The sequence below is a fragment of the Schistocerca piceifrons genome, chromosome 1 (assembly GCF_021461385.2).
Source record: "Schistocerca piceifrons isolate TAMUIC-IGC-003096 chromosome 1, iqSchPice1.1, whole genome shotgun sequence".
Classification (NCBI taxonomy): Eukaryota; Metazoa; Arthropoda; class Insecta; order Orthoptera; family Acrididae; genus Schistocerca; species Schistocerca piceifrons.
Window position 1 is genome coordinate 512,820,052 of NC_060138.1, and position 17,114 is coordinate 512,837,165.

Genomic DNA, 17,114 nt, shown 5'->3' on the forward strand with positions numbered 1-17,114 from the left:
AATTGAAAACGTCTGGTCAATGGTGGCCGAGCAACTGGCTCGTCACAATACGCCAGTCACTATTCTTGATGAACTGTGGTATCGTGTTGAAGCTGCATGGGCAGCTGTACTTGTACACGCCATCCAAGCTCTGTTTGACTGAATGGCCAGGCTTATCAAGGCCGTTATTACGGCCAGAGGTGGTTGTTCTGGGTACTGATTTCTCAGGATCTATGCACCCAAATTGCGCGAAAATGTAATCACATGTCAGTTATAATATAATATATTTGTCCAATGAATACCCGTTTATTATCTGCATTTCTTCTTTGTATAGCAGTTTTAATGGCCAGTAGTGTAGTTCTAAGTATAGGTGGCTGATGACCTCAGATGTTAAGTCTCATAGAGCTTAGAGCCATTTGTTGTAACGGGAATTTCCGTAAACCCAGTATACAGGGGCTCAAAGCTGAGAGGGGCGCCAGAAGCGGTCAAATGCAAGATTTGTAGACAGCGCGTATCACAAGTAGTAGCGAAGGCTGACACGGATGGAAGTGCACGACGGAAAACGGCAGTCATGAGCATAGCATTTCTTAACATTGCTCATCTGCAGTCATAGAGAATTTAATATAGTTAACTTATTTGGATCGTAAACACGGCTTGGAATGTTAAACTGTTGTGGCTAGACGGGCCACAAAGCGCACGTCAGTAAACCACACTCGGAGAGCTGAGAGGAATTGTGCAAGTGTTGCTTTTAGTGTGGCCACTGCATTAAACATCGTGGTAGTGAACAACAGTAAAAACGATCATTACGGGCGAAAAAAAAAAACCTGATGAGAAGACAGAAGGAGAAGGGAAGCTTGATATTTATTCGCTAATACCCTTTTCGAAATTAATTTAGGATGAACAAGGATAATTATCGTTTACCATGCGACCTTGTATTTAACGAAACAGGACACTGCTTAGAAAATTAGTTAGTTCTTCCGAGAAATGCAGCATTCTCTAAGATTCCATGCCACCGCTCATTCGAAGTTGATGAAAAAACTACAGTTTCGACAGGTAAACTTCCTCACTGCCAGTACCATTTCTATCCGTAGTCTTAATGAAATGTCTTCCTCTGAAGTACTGCGCACGGCGAGTTTTTCTCTCGTCTTTGATCTTGCGTATTTGCTGTCCTCTTTTTTTTAACATACAGCGCATTTACAGCGTATTTCGTTTATTAGGCATTCTGTGCAACTCTGAGGTCTCTTGTAGCGTGTTAAACGGAACTTGTAAACGGCCTCTTAGGTTGTTCGGTGTGGCTACTCTTAGATATTTTGCGGTAATTACTGTTTCCAGTGGTTTGTCACCTATTTACGAGGGCTATTCGGAAAGTAAGGAACAATAGGTCGCGAAATGGAAACCACAGTGAAAATCAAAACAGTTTTATTTGCAACAGTTAGCTACAACTTCCAGCTACTTATCTCCATAGTCGCGATCCGGCTTAGACGTTTATCGTAGCGTTGCACCAACTTTACAATACCCTCGATATAGAAGGCAGCCGCCAGTGCTTTCCGCCAATTCTCTGCGCTGGCCTACAGCTCGTTGTCTGTGCCCAAATGTTGTCTTCATAGCCAGCGGTTCATGTGAGCTGAGATGAACCTCAGAGTGAGACAATTACGGGCTGTAATCAAACATTTCAAATTGAAAACGATGCAGAAACTTCTTCATTGCCCCTGCAGAATGCGGCTGAGAATTGTCTTGAAGAAGAAAATGCACGACAGTTATGTAATGTTGGCTGCATAGCCTCAGGCAAAATTTCTCACCAGGACCTCGTACTTGGCGGGAGACACTATTGTTCTAGGTATCTTTATGCGCTCCCTGTGTGCTCAAAACTAAAAAGAACGACGTAACGCGATCGACGGGCATACTAGAAACACTGCTTAACATACTTGTGCAAAACTTAATCTTTTCATTTAGCGACCGATCGTTCCTTACTTTCCGAATAACCCTCGTATATGTTACCTTACTGTAGGAAAACCCTCCCAGATATCCGCGCGCATTAGCACGCCGCTTGTGGGATTCATGGAGGCACCGGCCCCGGATCGGATTCGGCCAGCGGATTAACGACGAGGGACGTTATGCTGGCCATACTGGTTATTGTTTTTATGCAATTTCCCACACACCAATTAGCTGGCACCAATGTCCCGCCTCAAGTTACACATTTCTCACATCTTCACGTGGGATAACACTAGACGCAGACAGATGGGGATCACAAACACAATTCTGGCCGTGGGGAGGGGGGGGGGGGGTTAAAAAAGGGGGGGGGGGCGGAGTAGAGGACCCCAAACACAGGCCAGCAGAACCACCTATTGAACGGGTATGTCACAGCCCGTTCGCCTGTGTGGGCGATTTTTTTTTATTTTAAAGAAAAAAAAGAAGGAGAGCGGAGCATTAGGGTTTAACGTCTCGACAGCATCGAAATCACTGGAGACCGACACAAGCTCTGATCGTGTCAAACATGGGGAAAAGATTGGCCTCCCAAGTTCGATGAAACCTTCCTGGCATTTGCCTGAAGCGATTTAGAGAAGTCACGAGAAACCTAAATCTGGAAGGTCGGACGTGGATTTGAGCCGTCATCCTCTCGAATGAGAGTCCACTGTGCTAACTACTGAACGCCTCGCTCCGTAAGTGGATATTAAAGTTTCACTTGAAAAGGCTCTGATTGAGGCTGCCCTCTTTACAAGTGAGTAAAGCCCAAAGGAACGAATATTATTACGCGATCTCACTATTCGCGGGTGTAATTCATAGCAGACATGCATACGTAACGCAATGGAAATTTAATTGCATGTGAAGTGGTCTGTTGAGTATGATGATCCAGTAATATAACGTTGCAACAGAGTACAATAACGAGAAGACGGAAAAGCTGTTGCCATGGAACTCTCGACAGAAGCTTACCTTCAGTAATCAGAAACTACAACAATTTACTGAAGCAAAGAAATGCTTAATATTTGAATAAGTTGGCCGGGGAAGACATGGCCGTAACTGAACTATCGATCAAATTAAAACAGGGCAACAATTCTGTAATTACCTCCCCATAAGGCATCAGTGCAAGTTTAGTGACTATTCAGTGCTGCTGTATGTCAATAGTAGTGTAATAACGAACGAAATATCCATAACCACGAGGAAGCTCCTTTTTAACTTTAGAATCATTATTTGATCCCAACAACACAAGGATTCTACACAGAACAATCAGATTAATGTTACATGATTTGTGCTGTGCTCTCAACACAAACGTACAAAGACCTGTTGCATAATGTGTATGTGAATATATACGTGGTGTCCATAATTGAAGTTCGACTTTCAAAACGCTGCAGAAAGAGTACCACAGGTAAGAATGACGTCAAATTTCACCAGCACAACACTGACTCAGAGAAAACGTCGTGGAAAACAATTACGAAAGTTTGATCAATAGATGACGCTGTAAGTGTCACAATATGCACACCAACATATCCGCAGCCCACGGCTGTTCCTCAGTTTTCCTCGCAGACGCCCAACTTGACTGTCTTCATGAAAGAACGCGTGTTGCTGGTAAAGCTCTTTCACAAGATCAGTGGCTGTGCGCCAGTAGCCCTACAGAAGTTTAGGACACTCAAGAGGCATTGGTTCGATGTCTGCTAAGGGTTATTAGCAAATGAGAACCAAATTCTAAAAGCCAGGATCTTTTGAAATATAATGTTGTAGAGGGAGACAAGCAGTTGATCCGACGTCTGTTAAAGATGTGGCCACAGCAATGCTAGAGCGGCCAACCGTTGATACGCAAACATGGAAAAGACGGGGAATTGCTCGAACGTTGCACACGTCTGCGAACACGGCATTGCTATTCATACAGTATCACGTACGTTCAGGAGTTGTATCCTGCTTACTTGCGAGCAAGACAAACGTTCCTCTGAAATTTCTCGCTCACATGAAAGTGGACAATGAATCGCCATGGAATATTCTGTGGACAGGCGAAGCCCATTTCCATCGTCAAGGACAAGTCAATATGCAGAAAAACAGGCAAAATCCACACGCGCATCGACTGGTACCAGTCCATTCCGCAAAGGTGACTGTGTGGTGCGGGCTGAATACATCGTTTTGTTGCAAACAATGGTTCAAATGGCTCTGAGCACTATGGGACTAAACTTCTGAGGTCATCAGTCCCCTAGAACTTAGAACTACTTAAACCTAACTAACCTAAGGACATCACACACATCCATGCCCGAGGCAGGATTCGGACCTGCGACCATAGCGGTCGCGCGGTTCCAGACTGTTTTGTTGCAAATCTCAGTTCCGCGAGAGATATGCATTATAAAATCAGAGAATTCTTCCACTGAGGCAGTCTAGAAATCGACTACATGGAAGCCAGGAAACACTGCCTCAGTGTTTGAAAATGATAATAGCGCGAACCGACCTCGAGGCGCCTTGTGAGAGAGTCACACGCGGGGCTACGCGACCGTCTGCATGCCGAGGCGCAGCCAGCAACAGGAAGGAGTCTCCAGATGTGACCAAATATCGTACTGGAAGAGCACAGACTAAGTGACCAGCTGCTGAGAGTGCCCTGTAAGCCCGCCTACGGACCACTTAAATAGGGGCAAATCGACACAGAAATAAGAGTAAGACAACGAAGTCTTCAGTCGACACCGTTTCTACGTCGCATGTCACCGTACGTCGTACTAAATTTTGACGAGCCTTGACAGCCCAGTTGCTACGGTGATAGGTTTTCAGAGAAACAGATGGGCTACTGATGGGAAGTTAGGTGGAGATAGTGCCAGAGGAGTCATCAAGTGTTACGCGGCAAGTGGGGGCACTTAGGATTTCTACCCTGATTCCTTAACTATCCTGACCGAATTCCGTATTCTGCACCACTTACAGCCTGTATCTAACAGCTGACGGAGCTCTAAAAGCAGCCCACGCAAGCTTCCACTCATCGAGTACATGCCTGAGGTAAGACCCCTGCTATGTATTTACGTGTCCTTCGAACTATCTCCCGGGACACGACAGTTTATCGCAGAGCTGTGTTGTTTCGAAGAGGTGAGCCCTGCGCATCCTATTACGTGTACGGTCACAGGTAAACACTATGGGACTCTTTTGGGCATCAACATCATTCCAACAATACAACATGGTGGACGTGTGGAAAGGATTATTTTTATGCAAGATGGCGCTCCTCCGCACATTGCACAACCAGTGCAGCGGCTGCTGCGGAGGCATTTCGGGAATGCTTGAATTGTCAGCCGTTATTTCCCTACAGTCTGGCCGTCCAATTCACCTGATATTAATCCATGTGATTTCTGGCTCTGGTGTTATCTGAAAGATGCCGTGTTCAGTGTTCCGATTACAAACGCAGCTGAACTGAAGGCACAAATTGCGCAACGCATTCTGAACGTGAACCCTAAGACGCTTCGATTTGCTGTGGAACATGCTGTTTTTCGATTTCAACGTGTGGCGCAAAACTGTGGACAACGTACTGAACATGTCTTGCGCCAGTCTCATGACGGTTAGAAAAATATGTCATTTTGCATTTTATGCAGTTTTTGACCTCAGGACAATTAAAAACCGATGTCAATTTTCTTTCTATGCTCTTTTCCGCGTCAGGACAATTAAAAACCGATTTTTCTCAGCCGAAGTGACGCGATCTTGCCATGGTGGACAGGCTTACCTAATGAACAGTGGCAAATGTATTGAGTGCCGAACTTGTGCAGTCGGGCACATTGAACAGTACGGATGGTGCAATGCGCAACTCAAACCATAGCCTATCGCACTGCAATTCGTCTGTCATTTGTAGCCGACCTCATTTAGGTTAAGACGCTTAAGGTATCACATAGTGGTAAAATTTTCATTAAGTTTATTTTGTTCCATGACGTTACCCCCTAGGTCAATAGCTAGTTTTTCAAATTTAACGTCGTTCAGAGCAGTGGTTCTCTTTCGACAAAATACAGAAACTTTAATTACGGACAGCCTGCATACATACTGAGGGAAAAAATCGCAACACCAACAAGTGATTAATGTAGAGTAATGTGATTTATGGTATACATTTGTCGGGGTAACGTATTTAAGTGATTAACATTGCAAGATCACATGTAAGGGCGAGATAAGCCATTGCAAATGCGCAATGCTGGTTTATTAACAACAGGTGTAACCATCAGAATGTTAAATGTAAGCATGCAAACGTATTTGAATTGAGTTGTACAGGTGTCGGATGTCAGTCTGTGGGATGGAGATCCATGGCTGTTCTACTTGGTCGGTCGAACAGGGACGTTTAATGCTGGAGCTATCAACCGATTCTGCCTCATATGTGTTCTTTTGGAGATAGATCTGGGGATCGAACAGGTTAAGGTAACATGTCGACACACTGTAGAGCACGTTGGGTTACAACAGCCGTATGGGTGGATCGTTATCCTGTTGGAAAACACTCCATGGAATGCAGTTCATAAATTGCAGCACAATACGCCGAATCGTCAGACTGACGTACTGATTTGCAATCTTTGTACTTGGGAACCATGACAGTGCTCCTGCTGTCATATGAAATCGGAACCCAGACCATGACCCCAGGTGTAGGTACAGCGAGTCTAGCACGAAGACAGGTTGGTAGCAGGCCGATAACTGACCCACTCCTAGCTAACACACGGCCATCACGGCCGCCAGGGCAGAACAAGCTTCGGTAAGAAAACTCAACAGACCTCCACCGTCCCCTCCAAAGAGCTCTCGCTTGACACCACTGAAATCGCAAACGGCGGTGGTTTGTGATGAGTAGAATGCACGCTACACGGCGTCTGGCTTGGAGTTAACCGTGAAGTAACTCATTTCTAACAGTTAGTTCGGTCATTTTGGTGCAAATGGCTATTCAAACTGCAGCTGGAGATGCAGTACTACGCGCCAGGGCCAGAAGCCGGATATGGTGGTCTTCCCTCTGGGCAGTGCCTCATGGCAGTCCGGATTGCGGTCTTCCTTCGACCGTTCATTCTCGTGACTGCCGCTGCCAGCAGTCACATACAGTGGCTCGTTCCTGCCAAGTCTTTCTGCAGTATGGCAGAAGAAATATCCAGCTTGTCGTGGCCCTATTGCACGATCTCGTTCAAACTCAGTGAGGTTTTGACGTTGGCGTCTTTGTCGCCTTGAAGCTATTCTTGACTAACGACAACTCACCATGTCCAATCTCAGGTGTAATTAACGCTTAAAACCGTTACAGCGTGTATTTAAAGCGATACATAGAGCAAAACATTTGGTGAATGAGATATGGTGTTGCCACACAGTATCAGGAATCAAACAGCACATAAACAGAACGGTATATGCGCCACATTGATTGTAACCGCGGCTTTCTGTCAGATACTCATTCGACAACATACCCTAAGCGACCACAGAGTTCCAGTATAGTGTGGCACGTTGTAAATAAAGGAACGCGTTACCTTGTGTTGCAGAAGAGGCCAGTAGAGATGAGCTGTGTATGTTTGATATAGTCACTTCGTTAATAGAAGCCCGTTGCTGCTTCCATGCATGGCTCAAATGGCTCTGAGCTCTATGGGACTCAACATGTGAGGTCATCAGTCCCCTAGAACTTAGGACTACTTAAACCTAACTAACCTAAGGACATCACACACATCCATGCCCGAGGGAGGATTCGAACCTGCGACCGTAGCAGTCACGCGGTTCCGGGCTGAAGTGCCTAGAACCTCCGGGCTTCCATACATTGCTTACTCCCTCTCAGTATACGTCAAGCCAGCCACACAGACCGTATCACACAAGAGGAAAACACGCCCTCACTCCCAGGACAGCCCATACGGAATAGACTGAAGCAGAACGCCTTGTTTTCCTTACAACCTGCAAGGATGGTGTGACGTCGCCATCGCTAGACGTTGGCCGATGCCGTACACACGTCAAAGGCCTCAGGCAGATAGACTCATATAGATGAAGCAGCCGTGGAAATGACGAAGTGGATGAGTGTGTCACAGATGTGACAGCAAAGACTGCTCGCGAGAAGAAGCTACATAAGAACAAAATAAATGGATGATGGCCAATTATAATGGACACCTTCAACACGTCTACTGCGAAGACACGGGACAAGGTCAGGAAAAGGAAGACTCACTGAAAATTCTGATCTGGTTCCCACAAAATGGCCAGCAAGTCGCCTCCAAAGTCAGTGATATTTTAAATCATAACTTTTTTTTCTTATTTATAACACTAGATTTACGCCTTGTTTCAGGAGTATCCACCACCAGACGTGTACAGCCTCCATGTGGTGAGCCACGTGCGGAACCGGTACGCCAAGACAGTGGTGACCAGCAGGGTGGCCAACACCGCCAACGTGTCCAGAGAAATCAGCTTCGACGCCGTCCTGCCGGAGACTGCCTTCATATCGGGATTCGTCATGTGAGTTGCAGACCCGCTAGCAGCCTGCTATCAGCGAAACTTCTCTTACGTGTGGCATCACGAATAACGCCAGTGACAGGGTGTGCACTACAAGGTGACGTGTTGTGTTGTTGCAGAGAGATGGACGGCAAGGCGTACGAGGCGTACGTGAAGGGGAAGGAGGAGGCGCGCGAGGAGTACCAGCAGGCCGTGCAGGCCGGGCAGGGCGCCGCGCACGTGCAGCTCAGGTAGCGGCCTCAGCGTGGTTACTGCTACCACAGAGTTAATGAATAATGTTGCACTCGTAGTTTAGTAAGTTTGGAAATATGGAGCATTTGTCGTAGGAATGTAGGCAGTAACGAACAGCTGTTACCGACTTTAACGCTCAAATTCAAAGTGTGTGGTGCTCGGGTAATATTACCGATATACTTACCAATGGTTATAACAGCAGCTCATTTCCGGGGCAGCAATCTGTACTTCTGTAGAACATACTCAAACTTCTGCGGCATTGTTCGAGCTTCAGTGGATGGAACAGAGTGGCCATGAGTGGTTACATGGAAGTGCTGATCAGAAAAGCTACGAATGGCTCATGCCGTAGTTATTGACTTGGGTTTGGAAAGTTTTGTCTCAACGACCTATCGATGCACTGGGACGCAAACTAGTTAAAATGGAGTTGGAGAGAGGACTAGGTTTTCAGTAACGCTGGATAAGGGATTGGAAAGTGGTGTCACGCGCCTACAGGAGATGAATAGGGGTTTTGCTCTTATTGGCCATGCAGAGGATATACAGGAGTGTGTGTGTGTGTGTGTGTGTGTGTGTGTGTGTGTGTGTGTGTGTGTGATTGTGGGGAGGGGGGGGGCGCTTGGGGTGCGTCTGCAGTGATATGAGCTTTCGGAAAGGTAAGGGTACCAGGCAGGCAGTTCTGACGTTGGGAATGATAATGGAAGCAAGATTTAAAAAACTCAAGGGTTATAGGGTTGGTGGGCCTCGAAAAAGCACTAGACGATGTAAAATGGTGCACGATGTCCGAAATTCTTAAAAAAATAGAAGTAAAGTACGGAAAGAAACAGATAATATACAGTTTGTACAAGAAGCAAGAAGGAACAATAAGACTAAAAGACCGAGAATGAAGTGCTCAGATTAGAAAGAGTGTAAGACAAGAGTACAGTCTTTCGCCCTTACTGTTCAACCTATACATCGGAGAAGCAATGACGGAAACACAAGAAAGACTGAAAAATGGGATTAAAATTCAGGGTGAAAGGATATCAATGATAAAATTCACTGATGACATTACTATCCTCAGTCAAAATGAAGAAGAATTACAGAACGTGTTGAACAGAGTGAACAGTCTCATGACTATAAAATATGGACTCATTGTAGATCCAAAAAAAGGCGAAACAAATGAAGAGTAATAGAAATGAAATTAGCGACGAAATTAACATCAAAATTGGGGACCACGAAGTAACGGAAATTTAGGAACTCTGCTACCTTGGAGGCAAAACAATGTATGACGAGCGAAGCAAGGAATAAACATAAAAAGCAGATTAGCACAGTCAATAAGGGCACTCCTGGCCAAGAGAAGTTTACATGCATCAAACATCGGCCTTAATCTGCGGAGGAAATTTCTGAGAATGTACGTTTGGAGCACATCATTTTATGTTAGTGGATTATGTACTGTGGGAAAAAGAAAAAGAAGAGAGTTGAGGCGTTTGAGATGTGGTGCTACAGACGAATGTTGAACATTAGCTGGAGAACACTTTTCAAACTTATGGGGACTTATAAGATCAGCAATAAGATTGTTTTCTCCAGAACTCGTGGATGAAGTAACGTATGGAAAACAACGACAAGGAGAAGAAACGGTGGTAGCACTTGTGGGGAATATCGGGGAAGGGACTTGTGGAAGTTAAAAGCTCTTGGGGGAAGTCAGAGGCTGGAGTATGTCCAGCAAATAACTGAGGACGTAGGCTGCTCCGAGCTAACGCGGTTGGAGCACTTAAAGATTAGACAGCAAGACTGCAGTAAGGCGGTCACAGTAAACTGGAAGTGTCTATGTCAGAAATTTGCCACATACAAGTAATTGGCTTTCTTGCAGTCAATGCTCTTAGTGTTTTCAGAGTTTGAAAAAGGACATTGATAGTGAGCTCTCTTCTTTTATCGTGTTACGCTAGATGTCCATCAGCCCTTAGGCGACGATCAAGTGCTTAAAATACTGGTTTACAGATGCAACATTTCTACGTTTCAGCACCAGGGACTCAAACGTGGTATCTGTGTCGGTGAATGTAGAGGCGCAGAAGAAGGTGACCTTCAACCTGACGTACGAAGAGCTGCTGCAGAGGGAGCTGGGCGCCTACCACCTGCGCATCAACCTCAATCCCGGACAGGTACGTCAGCTCTACTCAAGTAACTGCAGTTAGTTGTCATTCTCATTCTGCCACGGAACAGACAAGCCGCGTGGGTTAATGACTTGTGCATTATCTGAGTAGATAATTGTTGTTCTCAATTCCAAACTGCACCAGTGCTTAGACTTTGGAAGCACTGTGCGTTACACTAAAATGATACTGCAAGCTACAGTCCGAGTTAACTCTCAGAACTGTTTTATGGAAAGGAGGCAAGTGACCCTGGTGGTGGTGATGGATCCATATGACTGGAACATTGAGCTTAGGATCTTGGTGCTAATCAAGAGCAAGTTATATGCTAACATTGGAATTTGTCAACTCTCTTCGACATAAAAAATCAGACGTCTATATTAACCTGATTCACTTGAGACAAATTTGGAGTCATGGGTATAATACTTACGAAGGAAGGGAAACCATTTTCAGTTAGACGACTGAAGCTGTGTCTCAAGGTCTCCCAGCTAACAATGATACCAAAAACAGAAGTGCCGCGCGGGGTAGCCGCGCGGTCTCAGGCGCCTTGTCACGGTCCGCGCGGCTCCCACCGTCGGAGGTTCGAGTCCTCCCTCGGGCATGGGTGTGTGTGTGTCCTTAGCGTAAGTTCGTTTAAGTTACATTAAGTAGTGCGTAAGCTTAGGGACTGACGACCTCAGCAGTTTGGTCCCATAAGATCTTACTACAAATTTCCAATTTCCAAAAGCAGAAGTAATGCTTGAACCTTTAAGGCCAGTCCTGTACAAGGTGGGAGTTACTTTTTTCCGACCTGTTATGAAGTTAAAAACTTGTGTATCGCAAGGATGGCTGTTATGATTTATAATGTCGACTCCGTTTGTCTTTATTTAGGATGAATGTTTTACCATTTACGTGTTCAGTAACATGTGGCTAATAGAGATTACTGTGACTGATATTTTAATTTATGCACTTCAAATTTTCGACAGGGAATGTGCAGTCCAGTTTCTTTGTAAATAACTGTAAGGGATAATAGAAGAAATGAAGTGTGGAACGTGATGTGACGTTGCCTCGATGCATAAACGCTTTCATGGAATATTTAAAGTTATCTCTGAACTGTAGTCCGTATGAGATTTCAGGCCTGATCAGCGTCGGCATCATACACCCTACCTTAACAGTTGAAGTTTCAATAGCGCCATCACACCAATGATAATTTGTTCAACAGCTAGGATGACAGTTGTCTGTAGTAGACTTTACTGCCGCACAGGTGATTACAGTGTTTCCAAACTGCCGTTCTTTGACGTCCACTTTGTCCTGAAAACATGTGAAAGACGAAATTGTGTTGCATACATGTTTTTAGTATGGAAGATGCATTGTGAAGTCCTGTTGTACAAATTTTGCTTGAAATGTGTGGAATCAAAATCGAGGATCTGATTATACTCAACATTACCAGTTATTGTCACTAACGTATTGAACTTATTTTAAGTTAGGTGCATGAATATTTTCATAGAACTTTGTTTACCCAGTGACAGTGTGTTCCCTTTACTTCCATCTTTTGACACAGATCGTGAACGACTTGTCTGTGGAGGTGCACATCAACGAGACGAGTGACATCACCCTCCTCGAAGTCCCCAGTCTGCAGCAAAGCAACGAGGTCTTAGACGAAGAGAAGAACTCTAGTAAGTACACCACTGCTATCAACTTCTGGCGTTTCATTTGTAATTTTTTGTCTATACACTGAGGAAGGTAGATGGCATATACTTAAAGGTGAAATCACCTGATTCACAACTCCATTCCCCACTTACATTTAGAATTTTGTGTGGTATTTTGGTATTGTGTATAATAGTTTAAAGAACTACACACTGACAACAGGTATGATTTATACTGTTTGATAAAAACTTGGTTGCTTAGCTATAGCACACGGGAGAAAGACACTGGCGAGCCAAAACATTATGATCACGTTCTTAATAGCTTGTTGGACCAGCAGCGATTCTGTATGGCACGGATTCGACATATCCTTGGTAGACTTCCGCAGGTATGTGGTACCAGATGTCTACGTACATGACAGGCAATTCACGAAAATTGTGGGCCGGTGATATGTAGGGCGCAGCTGACACACGATAGCGTCTCAGATGCGAATTCAGATCAGGCGAATTTGGTGGCCATACATCAACGTGAGGTCACTGACACGATCCTCAAATCACTGTAACCAGATTCTGGATCTGTGACACAGACAGTTTTGCTGCGAGAAGATGCTATCACCGACGGGAAGGACACCACGGATGATGCAGGTGATCCATGATAATCTTCATGGAGTCCACACCTGTCTTGGTGCCTTCGACTGTCATCACATGTCCCATGGAAATTCGGGTCAACGGCCCCATAGTGTAACACTGGCCCCACCAGTCTGTGTCCGTGCCGCGGTGCTCGTTTCGAGCACCCTGACGTCACCATCGACCTGATGTAACAAGAAACGTGGTTCATCCGACCAGGCGACCCGTTTCTATTGATCGACTGTACAATATCAATGATACCGTGACCATTGCAGTTGTAATGGACGACGTAGCTGGACGAGAGAACACGTAGGGGTCATTACTGCGAAGCCTCATCTCGAACAATGTGCGGTGAAGTGTGGTCGGAGGCGGTTGTGCCTGCACCAGCATAGTACTCTGTGACCACATGTGCCGTAGATCGCTGCGTATCTTGCTTTGCATACTGGGCAATTCTCCGACTTCCAAAGGTTCGTAATGACGCTTGGACTTCTAACACCTTGTTGCCTACTCCTGACTTTACCGTCCTACAACTACTTTCCACAGATGCTCACGATAGTAGCACGCGAACAGCCAACGAACTTCACCGTTTGTGATGTTTTGGTTCGCAGGATCGGGGCCATTACAGTCTGCTCTTCGTGAAAGTCGTTTATGACAAAATGGTTCAAATGGCTCTGAGCACTATGGGACTCAACATCTTAGGTCAGAAGTCCCCTAGAACTGAGAACTACTTAAACCTAACTAACCTAAGGACATCACACACACCCATGCCCGAGGCAGGATTCGAACCTGCGACCGTAGCAGTCCCGCGGTTCCGGACTGCAGCGCCAGAACCGCTAGACCACCGCGGCCGGCGTCATTTATGACAATGGACTTCTCCGTTTGTCGCCAGAGTCGTCACTATAGTAATTCCCGATTCTTATCTACTTCCTCATAAAAATTCCTTACTACATCGCGGGCCCACAACGACACCAGACAGCAGACGGCATTTCTATCGCTTGATCAAGGTTATTTATTTCTGTAGAGGCAGCGAAGTGTTTGCAATTACGGATATGATGAGTATTAGCAAACATCCCGAGGTCCAACTGACCTGAATCTTAAAACCACTGGGCTTTGCAAATAAAAATGCCAGATGGTCCTGAAGGCTAAAAGGTTCCAGTGTCGTTGTAGCTTCAGTTCACGATGTTTTTTTTCCTATTGTACCACTCAGTGACCTAAATTAATAAAAATGTTTGCGTAGAGAATGTTGTATATGAGCGTTACCTACCTGAGAGCCAAATATGTCAGAAATTCATATAAACTGTACTGGCTCGGTAAGTATCTGTTATAAAATGGTAACATTAATTGATGATTGCTAAATTTAGTTTTTCTATGGCACTGAGATTTATTTTGTAAGAAACTGTGTGTCTTTCGCTGTACAATTACCTCTTCCATGAAACTGAGTTTTATTTTGATCTGATGATGGCTTTGGCCAAAATAGGTAATAAGAAATGTGCTAGGAATCATCGCCGATATCTATAACTATTGCCTATCCTATGTGGTCAGTAATAAGAGTCTCCCCCCCCCCCCCCTCCCTTTCCTCTCCCCGTAACTTAGAAACTCGGCAGTACTACACTGACGGAAAAAAATCGCAACACCAAAAAGCAATTGATTTAGAATATTTAAATTTCGGGAATACATTTGTCTAGTAACATATTTACATGATTAACATTGCAAGATCATTGGTTAATGAAACCGCGACATAAGCCATTGAAAATATGAAATGCTGGTATGTCGACAACCGGTGTAGCGGCCATAATGTGGAATGCAAGGATACAAACGTACACCCATTGTGTTTTACGTACGTTGGATGGAGTTCCATGTCTGCTACACTCGATCGGTCAATACAGGGACGGTTAATACCGTTTGTGGCTGATGCTGGAGTTGTCGTCCGAAGATGTCCCATATGTACTCGAACAGGCCAAGGCAACATGTCATCACTCTACAGAGCATGTTGGCTTAACACAGTTGAATGTGGGCGATCTCTGTCCTACTGAAAAACACCCCTGGATGACTTTTCATAAATGGCAGCACAACAGATCGGATCACTGAATTGACGTAGAAGTTTGCGGTCAGGGCGCGTAGGATAACCGAGGAGAGCTCCATCTGTCATACGAAATCGCACTCCAGACCATTTACTCAGGTGTACCTGGTCCAGAGTATCTAGCACACGGACAAGTTGGTTGCAGGTCCCAAAAGACCTGCTAACCAACGCACGGCCATCACTGGCACCGAGGCAGAACCAGTCTTCGTCAGAAAACAAAACATACCTCCACCCTGCCCTCCAAGGAGCTCTCGCTTGATAATAACGAAGTCGCAGATGTTGGTGGTTTCTGGAGTACACGCTAGAGCTGACTTTGGAGTAACCGATGTGTAATAGTTCATTGTGTCGCTGTGATGCCAACTGCTGCTTAAATTGCTGCTGCAGATGCAGTACGATGCGCCAGAGCCACGTGGCTGTCCGTAGTTCGCACTTTGTGCTACCATAATTTCTCGTGACCATCGTTATCAGTGAGTATATTCCTGCCAAGTCATTCTGCAATATCGCAAGAAGAACATCCAGCTCCTCGTAGTCGTATTTACACGATCACGTTGAAACGTGTTGATAAAGGGTCTTTTTCGTCCTATGGTATTCTTGACTAACATCAACTTACGACGTCCAGTCTCACCCTTGAACATGATTTGCAACCTCATAGAGAGGCTACTAGTGACACTCTTAGGTGACCGCCTCAAAATTTGAACAGACATAATCTTTCAGATGCAGAAACTCGCCCACTAACTTTCGTTTATGTCAAGCAACTGCTTCTTGGTGCTGCGATCTTTTTTTCCGTCAGTGTATGTAGCAAATCCTCCCATTCATGCATTCACTCATCTCATCGATCAGTAGCATTCATTACTTGGATTTTTCGACCGCTATTTCAACATAGCGCTATCATCTAAATACACACATTGTATTTATCTTAATCATCTACCTTACTGTAAATCATGTCGTGGATAACTGTATGGTGCCTACTTGCAGTTTCTTACAGTAATGAGGATTGAAGTAGTGAATAAAGAACCATTTAATAGTATGCCGTAACGCTTAGTACATACGATTCTTCACGCAGCTAACCCTCTGGCGCACACGGAGAGGCCTTCGGCCACGACAGCCGAGGTGCGGTGGTCTCCCAGCAGGGAGGAGCAGGCGGCGCTGAGGGCGGAGGGCGTGCAGGGACAGCTGCTGGTGCGCTACGACGTCGACCACGCCGCCAGCCCCAACCAGATACTCGTGAGTCACCCCTCTCGTCGTTCATCAACAATTTCTGGCAGCTCATCGTCCTTAACTTAGATACCAATATTAACAGTTAATGCAAACCACCACAGCCGCAATGATACACATTTTTTGTGTTACGACCAGTTTCGTTCGTTAGAACATCATCATGATGCCGAGTTGTCTTGTGTAACATTAGAGGAAGAAACTGCATATGACGATCATGCACTGACGGAAAAAATCGCAACAGCAAAAAAATAATTAATCCAGAGTGATGAAATTTCGGGAATACTTTTGTCTAAGTAACGTATTTAAATGTTTGACACTGAAAGATCACAGGTTAATGTATGCGCGAGATAAGTCACTGCTAATGTGAAATGCTGGTACATTAATAAACTGTGTAACTGCCAGAATGCTGAATGCAAGCATGCAAATGTGCAAGTATTGTGTTGTACAGATCCGCATGTCATTTTGTGGCATGAAGTTCTGTGCCTGCTGCATTTGGTAGGTCAATACAGGAAAGGTTAGTGCTGTTTGTGGACGACGCTGGAGCTGTCGTCCGATGATGCACCACGTGCTCGATTGGAGGCAGATCTAGTGAGACAGCAGGCCAAGAAAACATGTCAACGCTCTTAGAGCTTGCTGGGTTGCAACAGCGACACGTGGGCGACCGTTATCTTACTGGGATACACCCCCCTGAAGTGGCATTCATGAATGGCAGCACATAACATCGAACCTGCAGCCTGACGTACAAATTTGCTGTCAGGGTGCGTGGGATAACCACGAGAGTGCTCCTGCTGTCCTACGAAATCTCACCCCAGACGATAACCCCAGGTGCAGGTCCAGTGAGTCTAGCACGAAGACAGGTTGCTTGCA

General features: G+C 45.3%; 1 protein-coding gene across 2 annotated transcripts in view; it reads left to right on the forward strand.

The window, feature by feature from the left end:
- Nucleotides 1–17,114, forward strand: part of LOC124797501 (inter-alpha-trypsin inhibitor heavy chain H4-like) — a 134,588-nt gene that overhangs the window by 11,950 nt on the left and 105,524 nt on the right. For both annotated transcript variants that reach the window (XM_047260791.1, XM_047260792.1), the window contains exons 2-6: nucleotides 8,192–8,358; nucleotides 8,475–8,585; nucleotides 10,580–10,718; nucleotides 12,244–12,358; nucleotides 16,096–16,256. In XM_047260791.1, the coding sequence (XP_047116747.1) occupies nucleotides 8,192–8,358; nucleotides 8,475–8,585; nucleotides 10,580–10,718; nucleotides 12,244–12,358; nucleotides 16,096–16,256 (693 nt within the window). The remainder of the gene's footprint in view (nucleotides 1–8,191; nucleotides 8,359–8,474; nucleotides 8,586–10,579; nucleotides 10,719–12,243; nucleotides 12,359–16,095; nucleotides 16,257–17,114) is intronic.